Raw genomic sequence first — 17846 nt, 5'->3', positions numbered from 1 at the left:
GTATGAGACAAAATCTACTTGAGTACTTCGAAAAAAATTGAAGTACTTCGGTGCTGACCACCTCTGCTTGAACATTCATTGGTCATTTTGCGTTTTTCGCGAACATGCCTGTGCGATTTTGAAAGTAGCCAGGGACACAGAGAGTCAGACTTATTCTCGGCTGCACCATCGAAATGCTTTGACGATGGAGATGCGATTCAACCTTTTAGGTAAGGTTATCTAGTGTGGACCACCATGATTTTTTTCGTCCATGCTATCCCTGAATGCTGAGCGCCGAGCGAGATAGCCGCGGATACCAGTTTTCGAGTATTTGGTCTAACTCGGCCGGGGATTTAATCCATGACCTACCAATCAAGATGCTGGATGCTTCACCCTTACACTATCTCGCTCGCAATCTCCGTTTCTCTGCTAAAAGTAAGCGATCCTTTGACCCAACATACTTTTTGAAACGACTTTCCCGACTACTTTTCAAACCTTTCATTTTCGACTTTCTCGTGAAGTGGGCCAGATAATGCCATGGAGGTCGCAGCTTCTACTTCCACTACTTGAGTAGCAACGATGACCACTTAGACCACCTCTGTTGGCTTGACGGAAAGCCATTCCCGTTCCTTTGTTACCGTAAGCTTCAAGGAACCCAGTCACTGATATAATTTCAAGTCACGAAATTGATATTATATTCATTGACATATACCCTAATATTTTCTGCTGACACTCGTCAGGGGTAATCGTCAGCAACTAATTGAGAATTGGACAGAACGCTGTACATCAGCAACCGTATGACGTGACAAAGAAAAGGTAATCGTGCCGCGCCAGCTTCACTGAATTTTCAAATGTACCGATGACGAATCGCAAAGATAACACAAAACAACTATAGCAAGATACTGTTCAAACATGGTGTGCGGCGAGTATCATATGAATCACTTCAACAACATGCTAATTGGACATCATCGTTGTTGTGATCAATTGAATCATCCAAAGAAAAATGAAGTGTTTTCCCATGCGTCGCGTATACATATAATCATCATCGCCATGCACATTGCACAATAATATTCGGTATCAGATAGGAATGATTGATACGACCTTGGAGGTCAACTAGTCTGGTTACACCCGCATTACACAGTCTGGCTGTGACAAATGTTAGTTAATAATTGAAATAATTAAAAAAAGAAAATTTAAAAGATGGCAGCAAATCAGTCTGGGCGAGGTAGGGAAACAGTGTTAGTATGACGACAAGAGGTAATTAAGTAGGTCTACTTTGAATCTATTAGGGTAATTCACGAAAATGTTGTGGCAAAATAGCAGTAGCAGCGTTTCATATAGACATATATACCTTGAGTTATTTATGAGTGGCTAGCAGGAAAGATACAGTATTCAAGCAAACAGGGCGCTAAACCATAGTCGGTCTCAAAGCACCAAATATAGTATGTAGGCGGGCACCAGTGCAAAATGAGTTTTATTATAATATTGAATATTATTTAAAAACAGATCAGGCATCAGGTCCATCTTATATTCTTTTCAAATATGATGGACATTGGGTGTAAGCCCTGGTGCGGACACACGACTGTTACGTAGTGGACTTCAACTCATAGACCAGTTGTTTCATGGTCGTACGGCGATCGGCTGTCTAATGCGAGACGTCGTCACGCTCCCTCTAGGGTCCGCAACAGAGAGCCGGTAGCTACGTTGCCCTGCACTTTATTGATCAACGGAGAACATCAACGGACTCAGAATAAAAGCATCAGATATAATAAACAGGTTTGGTCGTACAGCGTCGGTAGATTGGATGATGGTAATCGAAGGCGAAGTTGTAGACAGGGTTTCGCACAATCAGCACCAGTGGCTGCTGCTGCGGCGTCCAGACTGGAGTCTTATTCAGGGGCGGGAACTTTTGCAGTCGGCGAGCCGGATATGGGAAAATGAAGTATTTGGCGGGCCTGATATATAAATCGATACATAATTATTCGCATCTTTATCCACCTACAGAAGAAATAAATCGTATTTAATGTCAACTTTATAATAAGCTTAAAGCATAGAGACGAGAATCGGTATTTAATGAGTTGATTAACGTAATGTACTTCAATAGCTGTTGAAGTCGATGAGGAATCTGGGCTCGATCGAGGTTGTTAACAAGTTCTTTCAACTATATGGCTGCATGTCGGACGTAGAAACCTTTAGTAAAGACTGCAGTTAGATAGGAACGCAGCTTTGTCTTGTTTAAATGTTCATCATCGAAAATGTTTGCTCGCCAAATGTAGGCCTATGCACTATGCAGTATGGACCTTCGGGCCACATTATCATGTAAGACCTGAAACTGTCTGTGGGCCGCTCAAAATCCCGTCCTATGCATGCGCCATGATACACTTGCAGGGAGAGAGAGAGAGAGAGAGAGGGAGTGAGAGAGGGAGAGGGAGAGAGAGAGAGGGGGGGGGGAGAGAGAGGGAGACAGAGAGAGAGGGAGAGAGAGAGACTGCTATATATAGAAGGTATAATACTAATACCTTATTATGGTATCATCCGGGAGACCCGAAATTAGGCCTGCTGAAGTCTTCAAGGCCAGAGGCAAGGCAAGGCATCCGTACATATTTGGAAGTAATAATAATCAATTTTTCTCAAGTTGAACAGTTTCGATTTTCTACTGTTTCCACGTTTTAGAGTTGCTATCAAGTAAAGAGTGAGCAAAAATGACTCACACCTGCCCCTGGTTTCGCGATTTCAGCGTTTAGGAATTGAGATTTCCGCGGTTTCCGTCAGATGGCATGCGTCCGTGTTTTAGGGCGCATTTTCCGCCGTTTCCGGTTTTTAGCGTCGGGGTAGCCGCAATACAATAACAACAATACCGCCGCGTACTGTTAGCGCAAAGTCACTCAACTATGACAAGTCGTCCGAACGTATTTTCATGGTTTCATAGTTGAGTGACTTTGTGTTAGCGAAGCCATTCGTCGTGTGTCGAATTCGAGCCGCGACTCTGGTGGTATTTTTGTTGAAATAACCTCTATGACGTGGCTGCATGCGAGTATATTCGCATTTTGCGTAGTCGCGTATTTACAAATTTGGGTAAACACGATTGGTAACACAGAGGTTTGTAAGCACATGATCGCCGAATTTACGATAGAGCCGACGATGGTTTTGATATTTTCCGGATATTTTCTGTTCAACAACCAAGGCGTTATTTACTAGGGCCTGACGCTGTCAGTAACTAACCTACGTAGGTTAGGAGGTTGTTAGGCTGCCCGAGTGTGATGACGCACAGTAAGCCGTTTACGTGTTTGAGAAAGATGCGAAATGGTCCTAAATAAACAATTTGAACATAGTCTAACCAATTCTCTGCTTGTTGCTGACGATTACCCCTGGCGAGTGTCGGCCGAAAATATGAGTTTATTTCAATATAACTTGAGTATTCAATTATATATTGAAGTTCCGTCCAAGAACATCTTGAAATATAGTTAAGATAGATAGGGGCCTTGATATTTGACAGACTGACCTTGCCTGCATCGTATACTGTACGTAGCATACCTCTTCGTCCAAAATTAAATCTTGAGGTGGTATTTTTAACCCGAATATTTCCTATACAAAAATTCAGTGAACTGTCTTTTAAGTGAAATGAAATTCACTATTCCATTTGGCCGCATTAGGCCAGATGGCAGCAGTTTTCCCGCCTCTGATAGTGCATGTTATGTAGGACAGCTACTCAAATATTTATATGCTTGTATATTGTATAACTATATACAAAATCCAGTGAAACGGTATAACCACTGACATAGCCAGTGATATATTGGTAATTGATATTTTTATTTCTTGCTAATTCTTGTTTCTGTTACAAAACTAAATAAATACTGAGATGGGGTCCGACCAATTCCAGTAGCTTGCGGTGAATTTCTCACATGGAAACTGAATCATATCACCAACGCTCCTAATTAACCTAGCAGCAAATATTTGTATTGTATTTCAGACGGTGCCAGACAAATCTAAATATTGACTCTAGTATTTCACTACATGAAGACGTCGACAGTGACATAATTTATTACTTAGATTTTTCTACTCTGCCTGTTGTAGAATTGACCTTCAAGCATTTTTGTGCTGTCAATAATATAGCGATTTAAAATTTTCTAGTTGTAACCTGCAAGAACAGTTGAAAATAATGATAATCATGATGTTTTTTGACAAGACGCCTAGCTGGTCGATGTTTTAATTCCATGACTAGTGTGTTTATTAATTTCTGTGATTTAGTTGCATTTTTATAAACTTGACATTTTATTGTTCAGGTTTAGGATAGACTCTTCTTTCTGAAGACACTTCTGTTTGTTATTGAATCATGTTAAAGGTTCGAAAATTCTTCTTTTTCAGGTTACCCAGCCCATTGCGAGTGCATTCCAACAAATTTGCGCACATAAGAATAATATGTCGTCGCTGTAGAATGAAAGTAGCCAATATCCATTTCACACATTTTAAGATTATTAAGTTTATGTAGTCTTCATTTTCTTTCTATCAAAACTTGGCCATGATCAACATGGAAACAATGCGATAAACAGAAACGTATCAATATGGCCGAAAAAAGGAAAATTATACAAAAACTTGATTTTTTATCAATTTGAAAAATGATCTTAAAATTTGAAAAAAATGGACATGAGCTAATTTGATTCGACCGTCACAATATGTCTGATTCAAGTGATTCATATCTAGCCTGATATGTTGAGTGGAGCAGAATGTATGTATTATGTGGGCTCGGCACAATATTTTTGCACTGGCAGGTTACATTTGAATGTAGCCTATTTATGACAAATGGTCCATTTATTTGGCTAGGTCCTATTGCGAGAAGGTTCACGATACAATAAGACGTACAAATCACAAAGACTGATTAGTAGCCTACAGTTGGCATGTTGCACATTATGATTTCACACACTTGCTGACTGCTGAGAAAACAATTGTAGCCTGAACTAAGAATTAGATAATTTGTGAAAATATGCTGCAATACCTGATATAGAAATGTGATTTTGTTCGTTCTGTTTCACAGGTTGTTAGAGCATCTGCCGTTTTGCAAAGACCTTTAAGAACACATAGAGTGCCAGAAATTTTATATAGGTAGGTAAATTGATTGTTTAAGGATACGATTTTATAGGCATTCGAATTAAAGCTTCATAATCTGTCTGAGGAATAGTGTGGAGATTGTTCTGATTTGCTATTAACTCAAGAATCTGTGCTGCAGGGCAAGTCAAGCTTCTTTCAGTACATCCCAAAAACATGAAAAAAGCAAAAAGAGTACCAGAGAGTCGATGTAAGATATTTTAACTCTTTTTTTTCATGCATTTTTAACACGCATCATATATCAGTAGTAGCAGTAGGCCTATTCATTTTTTCCTAATTTTGTTGTAATTGTTAGGTTGTCTAAAAAATGAAGCATGGTAAATTTGGCTCAATTTCAACCTGCACTAGCTAAGGTTGGCCTATTGTAGTAAAAAATTTTAAACTTGAGAAAATAGTATTTACGGTGTGTGATTCTATTATTAATAATGATTTGAACCAAATTTGTTTTGCATCGTTTCCTAGACAACCTAGCGATTACATAGCATGGCCAGTAAAATTTGTAGAAAAGAAATTATTTCTATCAGATTCTGATATGTCCAAATTTTCTGATCTCGTAGATCCATTCCTGCTAAATTTGATGTGCAGCATTTGCTCAGGCAACATCTCAATTATATCAACTAGACGATTTGATTTGAAAAAAATAAGTTATTTTTGAACCACCCTATTGCATATACTTCAGACTATTCATATGCCGTATGCAATCGAGTGTCATCTCGATATATCCGTTATATAATAGTCCACTGGCAACTTGATACTACTGATAACCTCTCGGAGACACGACGGCTGACCTATGTAACTTGTCTTCTTATATTATCCAAACTTTATTTCATAGCCCGAAGTCATATTTTGTGATGTAACAAGTTATATAACTTGTCGGAGGGAGAATATATAATTTGTAGAACTCTATCGTAACACCATTATGTAACTTGAGTTTTTTGTCGTTTCTGATCTGTCGATTCTTGAGATCACTGATGAATGTTCAGTGAACCATAGTTTTTTTCAAGATATTTTTAATTCTCATATTTGTAGTTTAAGGAAGGGTGCCCTGCCTGTCATTGCTATGATTGGGACGTACGGTTTGTACAAATATTATCAGAACAAGCGGCAGCCTTCGTGCGATTTTGTAGAGGCAAAAAATGTAAGTCCATTGATTTTTAGACTATGCTTCTGCTGACTGACGCGAGGGTACCTGTTAGGCCTTTATTTCATAGACACTAGCTCATGCCAATGTAACAAAGAATCCATTTTAATTTGTGTGTGTTTCTAACAAATTCTTTCTGCGTTAAGGTTGAAACATTCACAGCAGCTCAAATTGCGGAGCACAACTCTCCAGAGAAAGGAATATGGGTCTCGTACAAAGATGGAGTTTATGACATCACGGACTTTGTTCAACAGCACCCTGGAGGTTAGTTTCGTTCAGACTCGAGCAACTATATAAGTATAGTATTCTAATTAGACTAATCAGTGCAAATCGCCGGTAATATAATTCTAATCTAATTTGTGAAATGTTTCTATGTTCTCTTTTAAATCGAATAAAATTTCTGGGTTTTCTGAGAATGCTACGAGAGTACTGTATAGTGCGAAACAGGCCAAGCTCGTTACAGACATTTGCCTTTCTCACGCTTCTGGAAATGAAATGTGATTTAATATGAAAGTAATTTTTGTTGTACTTCTTTCTAATTTGTTGATTTTATTGAGAATGTTGGTGCACGTTCTGTGTCTCATAAATTTTGATTTTAAGGCGATAAGATCATGTTGGCTGCCGGCGGTGCCATCGATCCGTTTTGGAATCTTTATGCCGTTCATCAGACTCCAGAAGTTTGGGATATACTGGAGGAATATCGTATTGGGAATTTGAGTAACAAGGATCAAGTAAGACGTGAATTAGTATTCTTGAAAGTTCATTATGCGTGGGCAGGGTTGTAATGACTCGAGTCGCAATTTTTTTGTTGACTCGAGTTAAGTTCTTAAAAATTGAAAATGACTCGACTCGAGTCACTTAGTGTATCGACTCAACTTGTACTCGAGACATTCTATAAGACTTGAATCAAGGCTCGTGCACCAGGGCCGACACATGTTTGAATAAACATGTTAAGAGTAAGAAAAATTAGTATATTCGATATCACATTATCATCAGAGTTTCAAAAAGGTGAGATAAACTTGACTTGAACTCTGTAAAGAAAAGTGAACTCTATAATTTGGACTCGGACTCAAGTCTACACACTATGACTCAGAGTCGACCATTTGCTCCCTGGCTAGGACATGACTCGGTGGCGAGTTGAAAATGACTCGATTTGACTCGAGTCAAAACTATAAAAGTGAGATTGGCCCGTGACTCGGAACCTTGGTTACAACCCTGCACGTGGATATTTGTTCGAGAGTATGCAATATGCCGTTGCTTGTCGTCGAAAATTTATATTTCGTGAGCAAGTTATTAGAAAGAAATAACCACCGGAGTGGAAGTTATTGCGATTTTTGTTGAATGTTAATAAACCAGCGATAACCTTGAAAAGAACTTGTAGCAACCGACCGTAGTTGATATCGCTCAGTCACAGATCTTGTACAAATCAATATTGATCTTGACTTCAGTGACTCGCTTTTTAACGAATGAAATGGGAGCAAAACTAGAGCAGGACGCGACACGATAATTAAAATTGTCTGTCATTACATGATAGCACAGCTGTATCAATAGCACATTTTCTTTCCTTAATGATACATGATTTAGGGATCGGTAGTTGCTATTTGCATTCCTCCTTCTTCAAAGGTGGTTTCATTTTTCGGAGCTGTGATTGAATGAGCTTGAGGTAAAGTATTCATTAGCTCTCAACCATATAATGACCATGATTAACTTTGAAACGATGTAATTAAGAAATGGCTGAAAAAAATGAAAATCTTACAAAAAACTTCGTTTTCTACAAGTTTGAAAACGGATCTCAAGATTTGAATAAATGGACAAAAGCTAGTCTGATTCCATTGTGACGACTTATCTGTCATCTTCATTGCAGGATTCTGCAATAGATCATTATCAGGAACAATATAACTCGGGAGCGGCTGAATGAATAAGTATATCAAACAATCCCGCCGACCAGTTCATAATTCAGAAGTCTGAATAGATGATGTAATAGATGTACGAGTCTATTTTTAGGTACAAAGTAAACTGGCATAAGTACTGTTTTCGCATCCGTTGATCAATGTCAAATTAAATAACTAGCGAGTGTAATGCTAACAGTGTGTCGATATCAAAACCAATATTGCGGTACGACTTGTTGACACAGAGAACAACGCAAATATTTTCGGTTATCAAGCGTACCTGTCGTTGACTGTTGTGGAGGGAATAGCAGTTCGACGTACCACGTACAGTCGTACAAAGACAACAGGCACGGTGCCATGAGTTGTACCACACTTGTGCAAACTGATGGGTTTTCAAAATACGCACCTAGAACTGCGCTGACAAGATAGCGTAACGGTCTAGCGTCCAGCTTCTTGATCGGTAGGCCGTGAGCTCAATACCCTGCCGGGACAGACCATAGACCTGATCAGTAAAACTGGTATCAATGGCTACCTTGCTTGTCGCTCGGCATTACCGGGATAGTATGGAGGGGGGGGGGGGTGCAAGACTTGAAAAGCCTTGCGAGGCCATGTCGGCACCTTCCTTGTTCAGCGGCAAAAGCACATCATGCATACCTGATCATAAAAAATGGGTATCTGTGTGTGGATCCATTCCGGGATTGCATGGAGGGGTGGCGCAGGACTTAGAAAGCTTTACAAGGCTATGTCCGCACCTTCCTTGTCCAGCGGTAGGCTACATTATACACTTAAGGTACGGTATGCATGTGTGCAGATCGTGTGAATGTATATCATGAGTCGGTGTACGGTATATGCCACAAAAACGTCAAGGACAAAAAAATGGATAACGTCCTATTCCTAGGCCTGTTTCTACTCACTTTTCAAAACTCACTGAACTAGCGGTACTCGCTTTTCAAAACTAGCAATTAGATCTAGAACTACTCGCTCCTCAAAATGCCTAAACAAAACTAGTCTAGAACTACAACTACTCAGTTTTCAAAACTAGCCTATAGAACTAGATCTACTCACTTTTACAAACTAGCATCTAGAACTAGAACTACTCATCTTTGAAAAGTTGCAACTAGAACTACTCAAATTTTCAAAACTAACAACTGGAAATAGAGCTACTCACTCTCACTAGAACTACACACTAGTGTCTGGAACTACAACTAGAGCTACTCAAAACACCAGTAGTTGGTTGATCGTTACCTGACTAGATTGGTGCTTAGTACTAGTCCGGTCTGTTATTATTTCAGAAATCGCATAAAAACATGAACGATCCTTTTGCAAACGAGCCATACCGTTTCCCGATCTTTCGCGTCAACTCCGCCAAACCTTTCAACGCGGAACCCCCACTGGAGGTCCTCACAGAGTCGTTTATCACGCCGAAAGAGTTGTTTTACGTCAGGAACCATTTGCCTGTGCCGGAGGTCGACCCGGAAAAGTACAGGTGAGTGTCGGGAGACTCGTCACTCGTCGGGGTACCGTAATCACAGGGTTGTAATGACTCGACTCGAGTCGGACCCAAGTCACGGTTTTATTTCGTCTATCAGTCCTGATACTTGGAAAATAGGGTCAGAAACTGTTAAGACCGAGGAAAATTACTATATTATGAATGCGAGCCATTCTATATCACTCGAGCAGATTCGAAAAAGTGGCATTAACCGGATGGAACTGAAAACTGAACAGTGGATTAGACTTGGACTCGGACTCGGGTCAAAACGCTACGACTCGGACTCGGCATTCTACTAGCTGACTTGGACTCGGTGATGAATTGAAAATGACTCGACTTGACTCGTCAAAATTATAAAAATGAGATTGACTCGGAATTTTGTGACTTGGTTACAACCCCAGTAGAGAATTGTAAAGGGCTTTGTATATCAACAACCGTATCACAAAATATGTCGTCACCGACATGTCATTGCGCTTCATTTCAATATGAATATACTATTCAGAAGTGTAACAATAATATTTGATAATATATCATATATGTTCCATACCTGCAGGCGCAGTCCACTAGTAGTTGCTACTCTAGTAGAAGTGGGAGTGACGTCGTTAACGAGTCAACTTTTTCACCAGACTTGACTTGACTCAAGTCACTTTGCAATAATGATCTGACTCGTCTTAACCAAAATGTTCAATGACTCGTTGTGAGCTGTGACTCTGAGGTGACTTGTTCCCAACACAGGCTTGAAATTGTCATCGGTCCGAAGTCTGTGAAATATTCGCTTGAAGATTTGAAACGATTGAAGTGGATCACCGTAACCACGACGATCCAATGCGCGGGCAACCGCAGGGAGGAAATGAGCGAGTTCAAACCCGTCAAGGGGCTCAGTTGGGGGGCCAGCGCGATCGGGACTGCGAAATGGAGTGGACCCAGGTAGGCAAAGATCTAGAGAATTTTCAGATTTTCCTTAAGATCATAATTACAATTATAGCTACACAGCTTTTTCCAGATAAGATTAAAATTCGGATTGCCGCTGTATGCACAGATATTTCTAAATTAGCTTACATTAGAATTATATTGATAACTAGTTTGTTTTCAATTAAATTACAATTCGAATTACCGTATTTCTACGTCTTTTTAATCAGATGAGAATTAGAATTACGGTATAGTTTTCTATTTTTCAAATTTTTACAATTAGAATTACAATTGCAGTTACATTTCTTTCTGAATTAGACTGGCATTAGAATTACTGAATTCGCGAAATTAAATTAAATTCCTAATTAGAAGAAATCAGAAGAAATCATATCGAATCAGAATTCATTGTAAGTATGAGAATGGAAAAAGTCTGTACACCATCCTTGGTTTGTTTCGCACCAGTATGTTATCCGGTAACATTTTCCAGATAGCCAATAATTAATTTTGAAAGAAAATGAGAACATTGAAAAATTTCTGAATTTAGATAAGAATTAATGCCCAATTATATTACTTGACTCGAGTCAAACCGATCAAAGTAATATTATAAACCTGGTTCAGACTCCGGGACGTTCTGCTCTCTGCCGGGTTGGACCCGAACCACCCCAGCGTGAGGCACATTCAGTTCGACGGATTGGATTGCGACCTCACGGGCTCCTGTTACGGGGCCTCCATACCCTCTCGGAACGCTCTAAGCCGCGATAGTGATGTCATCGTAGCTCTGAAGATGAACGATGAAGATATTCCAAGGTTAGACGAAGATCAACAGGAATGCTTTTCTTTTCTTTGTAGACAAATTATACAATGGCCATGCAACTGGGTTTTTCAAAAATAACTTTTTTCTTCAGATTTCACTGGCTATTCGATAAAATTGTTGGGTTAGCTAAAAGAAAAACGCTGCACAGCGAATTTGGCACAATTCCAACCCATAAAAGTGAAATTGTTACAGTTTTGGATATGAAAAAGTAGTATTTGCTGCTGGAAATTCTTAAAACTACCTACAATAAATACTATACTTTTGAATCCCAAATTTTGAACATTAATAACTTCTACCGGATGGAATTGAGCAAAATTTGCGATGCAACGTTTTTTTTATATTCCTTAACAATTACATAGGGTTTCCAGTAAATTTAGTAAAGAAAATTTCTGTGCAAATATTTTCGGCTTACACTCGTTAGGGGCACCGTAATCGTCTGCGGTTGTTAGAGAATCAGGAAGAACATTGTGTATGTGTTGTGTATTCCATTTGATCTTTTCATTTGATCGCAATCTTGTGCCGTTTTGAAATGGTGGAGTTCTTAATAAACGAATGGATGTAAAATGTATTACTCTGAAAACCTGACCGTGTCTACTTAGGGACCATGGTTACCCGGTGAGGATCATCGTGCCCGGGGTTGTCGGGGCTCGCAACGTGAAATGGACCCACCGCATCGTGGCCAGCAGCAAGGAGAGCGACTCACATTGGCAGCAGAAAGATTACAAACATTTCAACCCGTCTACGAGTTACGAAACCGCGGACTACACAAAAGAGCCGGCCATCCAAGTGAGTGGAAAGCATTTTTAAAGCAACAATGTACTATTTGGTTGTTTCAAACCAAGTTTGTTATTCGAAATTTGATGCCTGTGATGTGATGCCATATTTGCTGATACGATCATTGATATGCAATGTTTTTTTCAATTCTCTACTAGTTACTGACGATTACCCCTGGCGAGTGTCAGCCGAAAATCAGGGTTGTAATGACTCGAGTCACGATTTTATGATGACTCGACTCATTTTCTCTAAATACGGAAATGACTCGACTTGCACTCGAGTCATTGCGCGCAAAGTCATATGACTCGAGACTGAAGCGGCCATGGCTGACATTTCAATGTAATCACGAAGAGTAGTGAAGCAACCACCCTATTGGGATTTCGTCTCTTGGCACTGGTACTTGAAAATGAGACCAGAAGCTGCTAAAAGGGAGGAAAATTAGTATATTATAAATGCGAACCATTCGATATCATCTAACAGAGTTATAAAAGTGGGTTTAACAAAACTGTAACTGAAAACTGAGCAGTCAACACAATGGCTCGGACTCGAGTCATAATACCATGACTCGGACTCGACCCTCTGCTAGATGCAGGGTTGTAATCAAGTCGCAAGGCTCCGAGTCACAAGTCAATCTCACTTTTATAGTTTTGACTCGAGTCAAGTTGAGTCATTTTGAATTCGCCGCCTAGTCAAGTCCGAGTCCAAGTCAGCAAGCAGAGGGTCGAGTCCGAGTCATGGTCTTATGACTCGTGTGCGAGTCCAAGTCATTATGTTGACTGCTCAGTTTCCAGTTAAATTTCTTGTTTAACCCACTTTTTATAGCTCTATTCTGTGATATCGAACCGTTCGCATTTGTAATAGTAATTTTTCTCACTTTTAACAGTTTCTGGTCGCATTTTCAAGACCAATAGACGAAATACCAGTAGTTTGGTTACTTTACTATTTTTCGAAATTACAGTTAAATGTCGGTCTTGGTCGCCTGAGTCTCGAGTCAAGTCGGGTCATCAGAAAATCGATACTCGAGTCGAGTCATTACAACCCTGGCTCGATGACTTGGACTCGTACTTGACTCGGTGGTGAATTGAAAATGACTCGACTAGACTCGAGTCTAAACTATAAAAGTGAGATTGACTTGTGACTTGGGTTTATTTCAATATGAATATATTATTCTCAAGTTGATTTGAAGCTAAACATTTGTCGCAGGAACTGCCGGTGACGTCTGCCATAACGTGGCCGAAAAACAATTCGAAAATCGAGGCGTCCGAGGAACGCACGATACCCGTCACGGGGTACGCGTGGAGCGGGGGCGGCCGGGACATCATCAGGGTCGACGTCACGTCAGACGGCGGAAGGTCGTGGCGGGTGGGTGATGTCTTATAGCTGGTCAAAATTGAGTGCACGAGTGCACGCGTATTTGAGTATCATAAAGACATCACAACAGTATGAATAATGTGGGAAGTTCAAATATGTTACAGTAAAGATTATTTCGTACTTCAGATTTCACTGGCTACCTGATAAAATTGTCAGGTCGGCTGAAAAAAACGCTGCACACCAAATTTGGCTCAGTGTCAACCAGTAGAAGCGAAGTTCTTGCTGTAAATAGTTTTGAATTTATTATATGAAAAATAAAATTTCAAAATTTTCTGTATACCCCATTAAATTGTTAGGCTGTCAGTGGAGACGATGCGCACCAAATTTGGCTCAATTCCAACCAATAGGCGAAGTTATTGCAGTAGAAAAATTTCTAATTCTATGATTTTATAATAAACGATGAGAGCTAGCCACCGTATTTTTCTACCACAATTACTTCGCCTATTGGTTGGAATTGAGACAAATTTGGTGTGCATCGTCTTTACTTGACAGCCTGAAAATTTTATGCAGTCGACAGAAAATTTGAATTTTTTTTATTCATTTGTTTGTATAATAAATTCAAAACTTTCTACTACAAGAACTTCGTTTCTACTGGTTGAAACTGAGCCAAATTTGGTGTGCGGTGTTGTTTTAGCCAACAAAATAATTGTGTCACGTTGCCAGTGACATTTGAAAGAAAATATTAACAGCCATTTCATATGTGATTGCAACTTTGTGACAAGTCTCCACAGATATGTCATTGCCGCTAATGTCTATAGCTTTGTACTACATGTTTCGTATGCTGTGATATGACCAATCGAGGTTTCAATGGGAAATGGTATCGTAACGTTAATTCTTGTTGATAAATTAACTCTTAGTGGCAATGACTGACTCGACTCGAGTAATTATTAATAATATTCAATTCATATTCAAATTATTGTGGCCATCCCTAATGATAAGTGCAGCTCCTTGAATGAGTAAACTGTTGAAGAGTTGCGTCTTAGCGTTTTGATGATTGAAGATGATTAGCGATCATGTGTGGATTTATACCCTACATAATTTTCAATACACTATTCATATAAGAATATCACTGTCGTTTGTCACACTGGTCGAATCGTGTTTGACAGGAGGCCGAGCTGATAAAGAACCCGGAAAAAGACGACTCTTCCAAAGCGTGGCCGTGGACGTTGTGGAAAGTGGACCTGCCTGTGGGCGCCGGGCAGAAAGTAGAAGTGGCCTGCAAGGTGACTTGTTCCTCTATACCTCTGTCTGCTTGCACGATTTTTGTATGAGTGATTATGTTTTCATAGTGCGTCCATTTCTAGTTACGTAGTTTTTATGGTGGACCGATTTTTACACAGACAGTAGCCTTCTGGTCATAAGCCAGGGCTGTATCCAAGTCACAAGGTTCTAAACCACAACTCAATCTCACTTTTATAGTTTTGGATCGAGTCAAGTACAGTCATTTTCAATTCATGACCAAGTCAAGGGGTTGATCGAAGCATAGTGTTGTGACTCGAGAGTTACCGATAAATGAAATACCAATAATGTGGTGACTTTCTTCGATATCACAATGAAATGTCCCGAGTCTTGAGTCGTGTCAACAAAATATTGTGACTCGAGTTACTACAACCACTCTTCCCTATCAGCTGCGCGCGCGCGCAATCGCGCAGTGCTGACACGGTCTCTGCGGACAGAAAATCTAAGCTGCACACCAGAAAAATTCAAAGTGATGACCTTTTTTTAGTCGTTACGCATTGTTGTCCAAGGGGACCGCGCAGTGAGTTGGTGAGTGCGCGCAGACTCGTGTAAAATTAGAGGGAACATTGATTACAACTTTGTCATAAACCCGCTGCCAACTAGCACTACTTACCAAGTGTTTTAGTTTTTAGACTACTACTTCTACTATGACTTGTTAGGCAAAACCACACACTATTTTGCGATAAGAATATTGTAAATCAGATCGTTGAGACTTTTTATCGCTATATGTGTGAAATTTTCATAACTGAATTTATTTTTGAAAATTTGACCTTTTTTGTCGTGTCATTATTATGCATTGGTTCACCTCCGACTAACTCCTACCCCTCGACTAGATTTTTTAAGCTACTTACTCGACTAATTTTCTAGGCTTTCATTTTCTACTCCCACTTTGAGTCGTTTTGACATGTCTTGGAATTTGGTACTTCAAACTATGTTACTTCTTCTACTTGAGTAGCAATGCTGATTACTCTAACTTTGCACTCAGGCCGTTGACTCAGCATACAACCAGCAGCCCGAGACCATCGAGCCGATCTGGAACATGCGAGGATTTCTCAGGTGACTATCCGACAACTGACTTGTGAATAGGGCTGGGCACAATGATTTGAGTATTAAGTCTAATACGAGTATTAATTCTAATGATCCGAGTACTCAATCTAATTCGAGTATTAATTCTAATGATTCGAGTACTCAATCTAATTCGAGTATTAATTCTAATGATTCAAGTACATATTTGAACTTTACACATCTTTCACAATGTTGTGACGTCATAATGAGTGATGTTTGGATACTCGACTAGAGAATCAGAATCACATCACTCAGGCACTATATTTTCTGAATAATTCGAATATGAAAATCGAATGATACTCTTTTGACAGCAACTCGTGGCATCGAATCCAAGTCGAGCTCGAGGACGACTCTGACGAAGACTGACGTTATGACGTCACACTCCGTCACGGTCTCTATGCAAATCTTCACAACACAAAATATCACACAAGTTTACCCATTTACCGTTTTCTTTGAAAATATTCGCATCAAACGGAATATCGTTATTTCTTTGCTCCCGGTGCTGCCTTGGACTCAAGAGTGTGCAACTTATCGCCGAGTCACACTATAAACTTAGTTGTTCATCGCAAAAATAACACATTTTTTTCTTCCCTGTATGTGTTGCAACTTATTTACACTACTCCTATACCCTGAATCACTCTAAGTTCTAATAATGTTCATTTCATGTTTTCTGTTTCTTTGTTAGCGCTGAGGCACTTTTCTCTGTTCAGTATCCAGTATTTATGGTGTTATAACATTAGTTCCTGTATATAATAAATGATCCCGAGTGTATTCTTTGTGTGTTTTTACTAGAGTCAAAAGCATTTCACGTGAAATGATTCGTAGAAAGACATTAGTAGGCCTAGGCATAGGTCAGGGGCTGGTAACATACGGTCCGCGAGGCATTTTAAGAGTTTATGCCCTGAAATTGAAATTATGAAAGTATTACCAAATTTTATTCGTCACAGAACGAATTCAAGTTTGTCAACTCGAGGAAGATGGTCATGAAACTACCTGCTCTATTCGGGTCTACGAATTTTTGCGAGCAAACATTTTCGGCCATTAACATTAAAAAAAGGCTGCGTTCCAATATAAACAATGAATACTAGTCAGCCCTCGGGATCACCGGACCACGACCTAGCATATCGAACTCGCCTTCCGCCACATCATCATCATCTTCATTGGTTCATTAGCAATTTTATCAGATCAATACACCACAAAAATGCGATACAATGAAAGGATAGGAAGGTGTCAAAGCGACTTGAAGTAGCATATGGAATCTGAAACCCACCTTGGCGATGTAAAGAGAAGGCATGCACAATTGCACACCGAGTGAGAAGTAAAAGAAGAAAGTATAGAAAAAGCAAGCGGAAAAATGGGTGGCATGTCATGGAAGGCGACAGGTCGGGTCGTGGTGCGGTAATCTTAAGGATGGACTAGTATTCACATGCCACCTCATTTTGTCGCTTGCCTTTTATATTCTCTGCTTTACTTCGCCTAGGCCCTAGGCCAAGGTGGGTGTCTGATCTCAATGATTACTCCAAGTCGTTTCGGCACCTTCATATCTTTTCATTGTATCGCAGTTTTTTGTGGTGTTTTGAACTGATGAAAAAATTAATAAACTGATACTGTAAACAATAATCTAGGCCTACCATACGTCCTCTTTTAAGAGGATTTGTCCTGTTTTTTGACTTTTTTGAAAGTGTCCTCGGAGGATGGCCTTTTGTCCTCTTTTTTGAGATTTTGTCCTCTTTTTTGAAAATTTAGGTCAGATTAAGAGGAAATTGCGAGTGATATGCCGCAAATTAGCGCAGAAGTGAAGCTCCGGCGGGTATTTCGGGGGGGGGGGGGGAAGCGGTGATTTTAACTAAGAGATCTATCGACTACTCGGGACCTATCATCTGGAATGCATTACCACCACACATCCGTGAATTGCCTTATAATAGATTCAAAAAAGCCCTACTTGATCACCTCTTGTCGTTACACTAACACTTGCCCTACCTCGCCCAGACATTGCTTCATTGATCATTTGTTACCATCGTTTAATTTTTCTTCTATTTTATTTTTTCAACTACTGTAACCTTTTTTACAGCC

The 17846-nt window shown here is 39.8% G+C and overlaps 1 protein-coding gene across 2 annotated transcripts in view; it reads left to right on the top strand.

Moving 5' to 3' along the window:
- Positions 1-16544, top strand: part of LOC145456179 (sulfite oxidase-like) — a 116185-nt gene extending 99641 nt beyond the window's left edge. The window contains exons 2-15 of one of the 2 annotated variants that reach the window (XM_080334246.1): positions 4262-4321; positions 5012-5079; positions 5204-5272; positions 6112-6220; positions 6370-6487; positions 6824-6954; positions 9405-9598; positions 10337-10528; positions 11129-11317; positions 11924-12110; positions 13302-13460; positions 14576-14692; positions 15694-15764; positions 16085-16544. In XM_080334246.1, coding sequence (XP_080190372.1) covers positions 4313-4321; positions 5012-5079; positions 5204-5272; positions 6112-6220; positions 6370-6487; positions 6824-6954; positions 9405-9598; positions 10337-10528; positions 11129-11317; positions 11924-12110; positions 13302-13460; positions 14576-14692; positions 15694-15764; positions 16085-16139 — 1668 coding nt within the window. In that variant the 5' untranslated portion in view covers positions 4262-4312 and the 3' untranslated portion in view covers positions 16140-16544. The remainder of the gene's footprint in view (positions 1-4261; positions 4322-5011; positions 5080-5203; positions 5273-6111; positions 6221-6369; positions 6488-6823; positions 6955-9404; positions 9599-10336; positions 10529-11128; positions 11318-11923; positions 12111-13301; positions 13461-14575; positions 14693-15693; positions 15765-16084) is intronic. The other variant, XM_080334247.1, reaches the window with a different exon arrangement.
- The last annotated feature ends 1302 nt before the right edge of the window (positions 16545-17846 follow it).

Source organism: Botryllus schlosseri, chromosome 14 (assembly GCF_051294905.1).
Source record: "Botryllus schlosseri isolate E-star chromosome 14, Bs_hap1, whole genome shotgun sequence".
NCBI lineage: Eukaryota > Metazoa > Chordata > Ascidiacea > Stolidobranchia > Styelidae > Botryllus > Botryllus schlosseri.
Note: the sequence above shows the minus strand (reverse complement) of the source record. Positions and strands in the feature narration are given on the sequence as shown.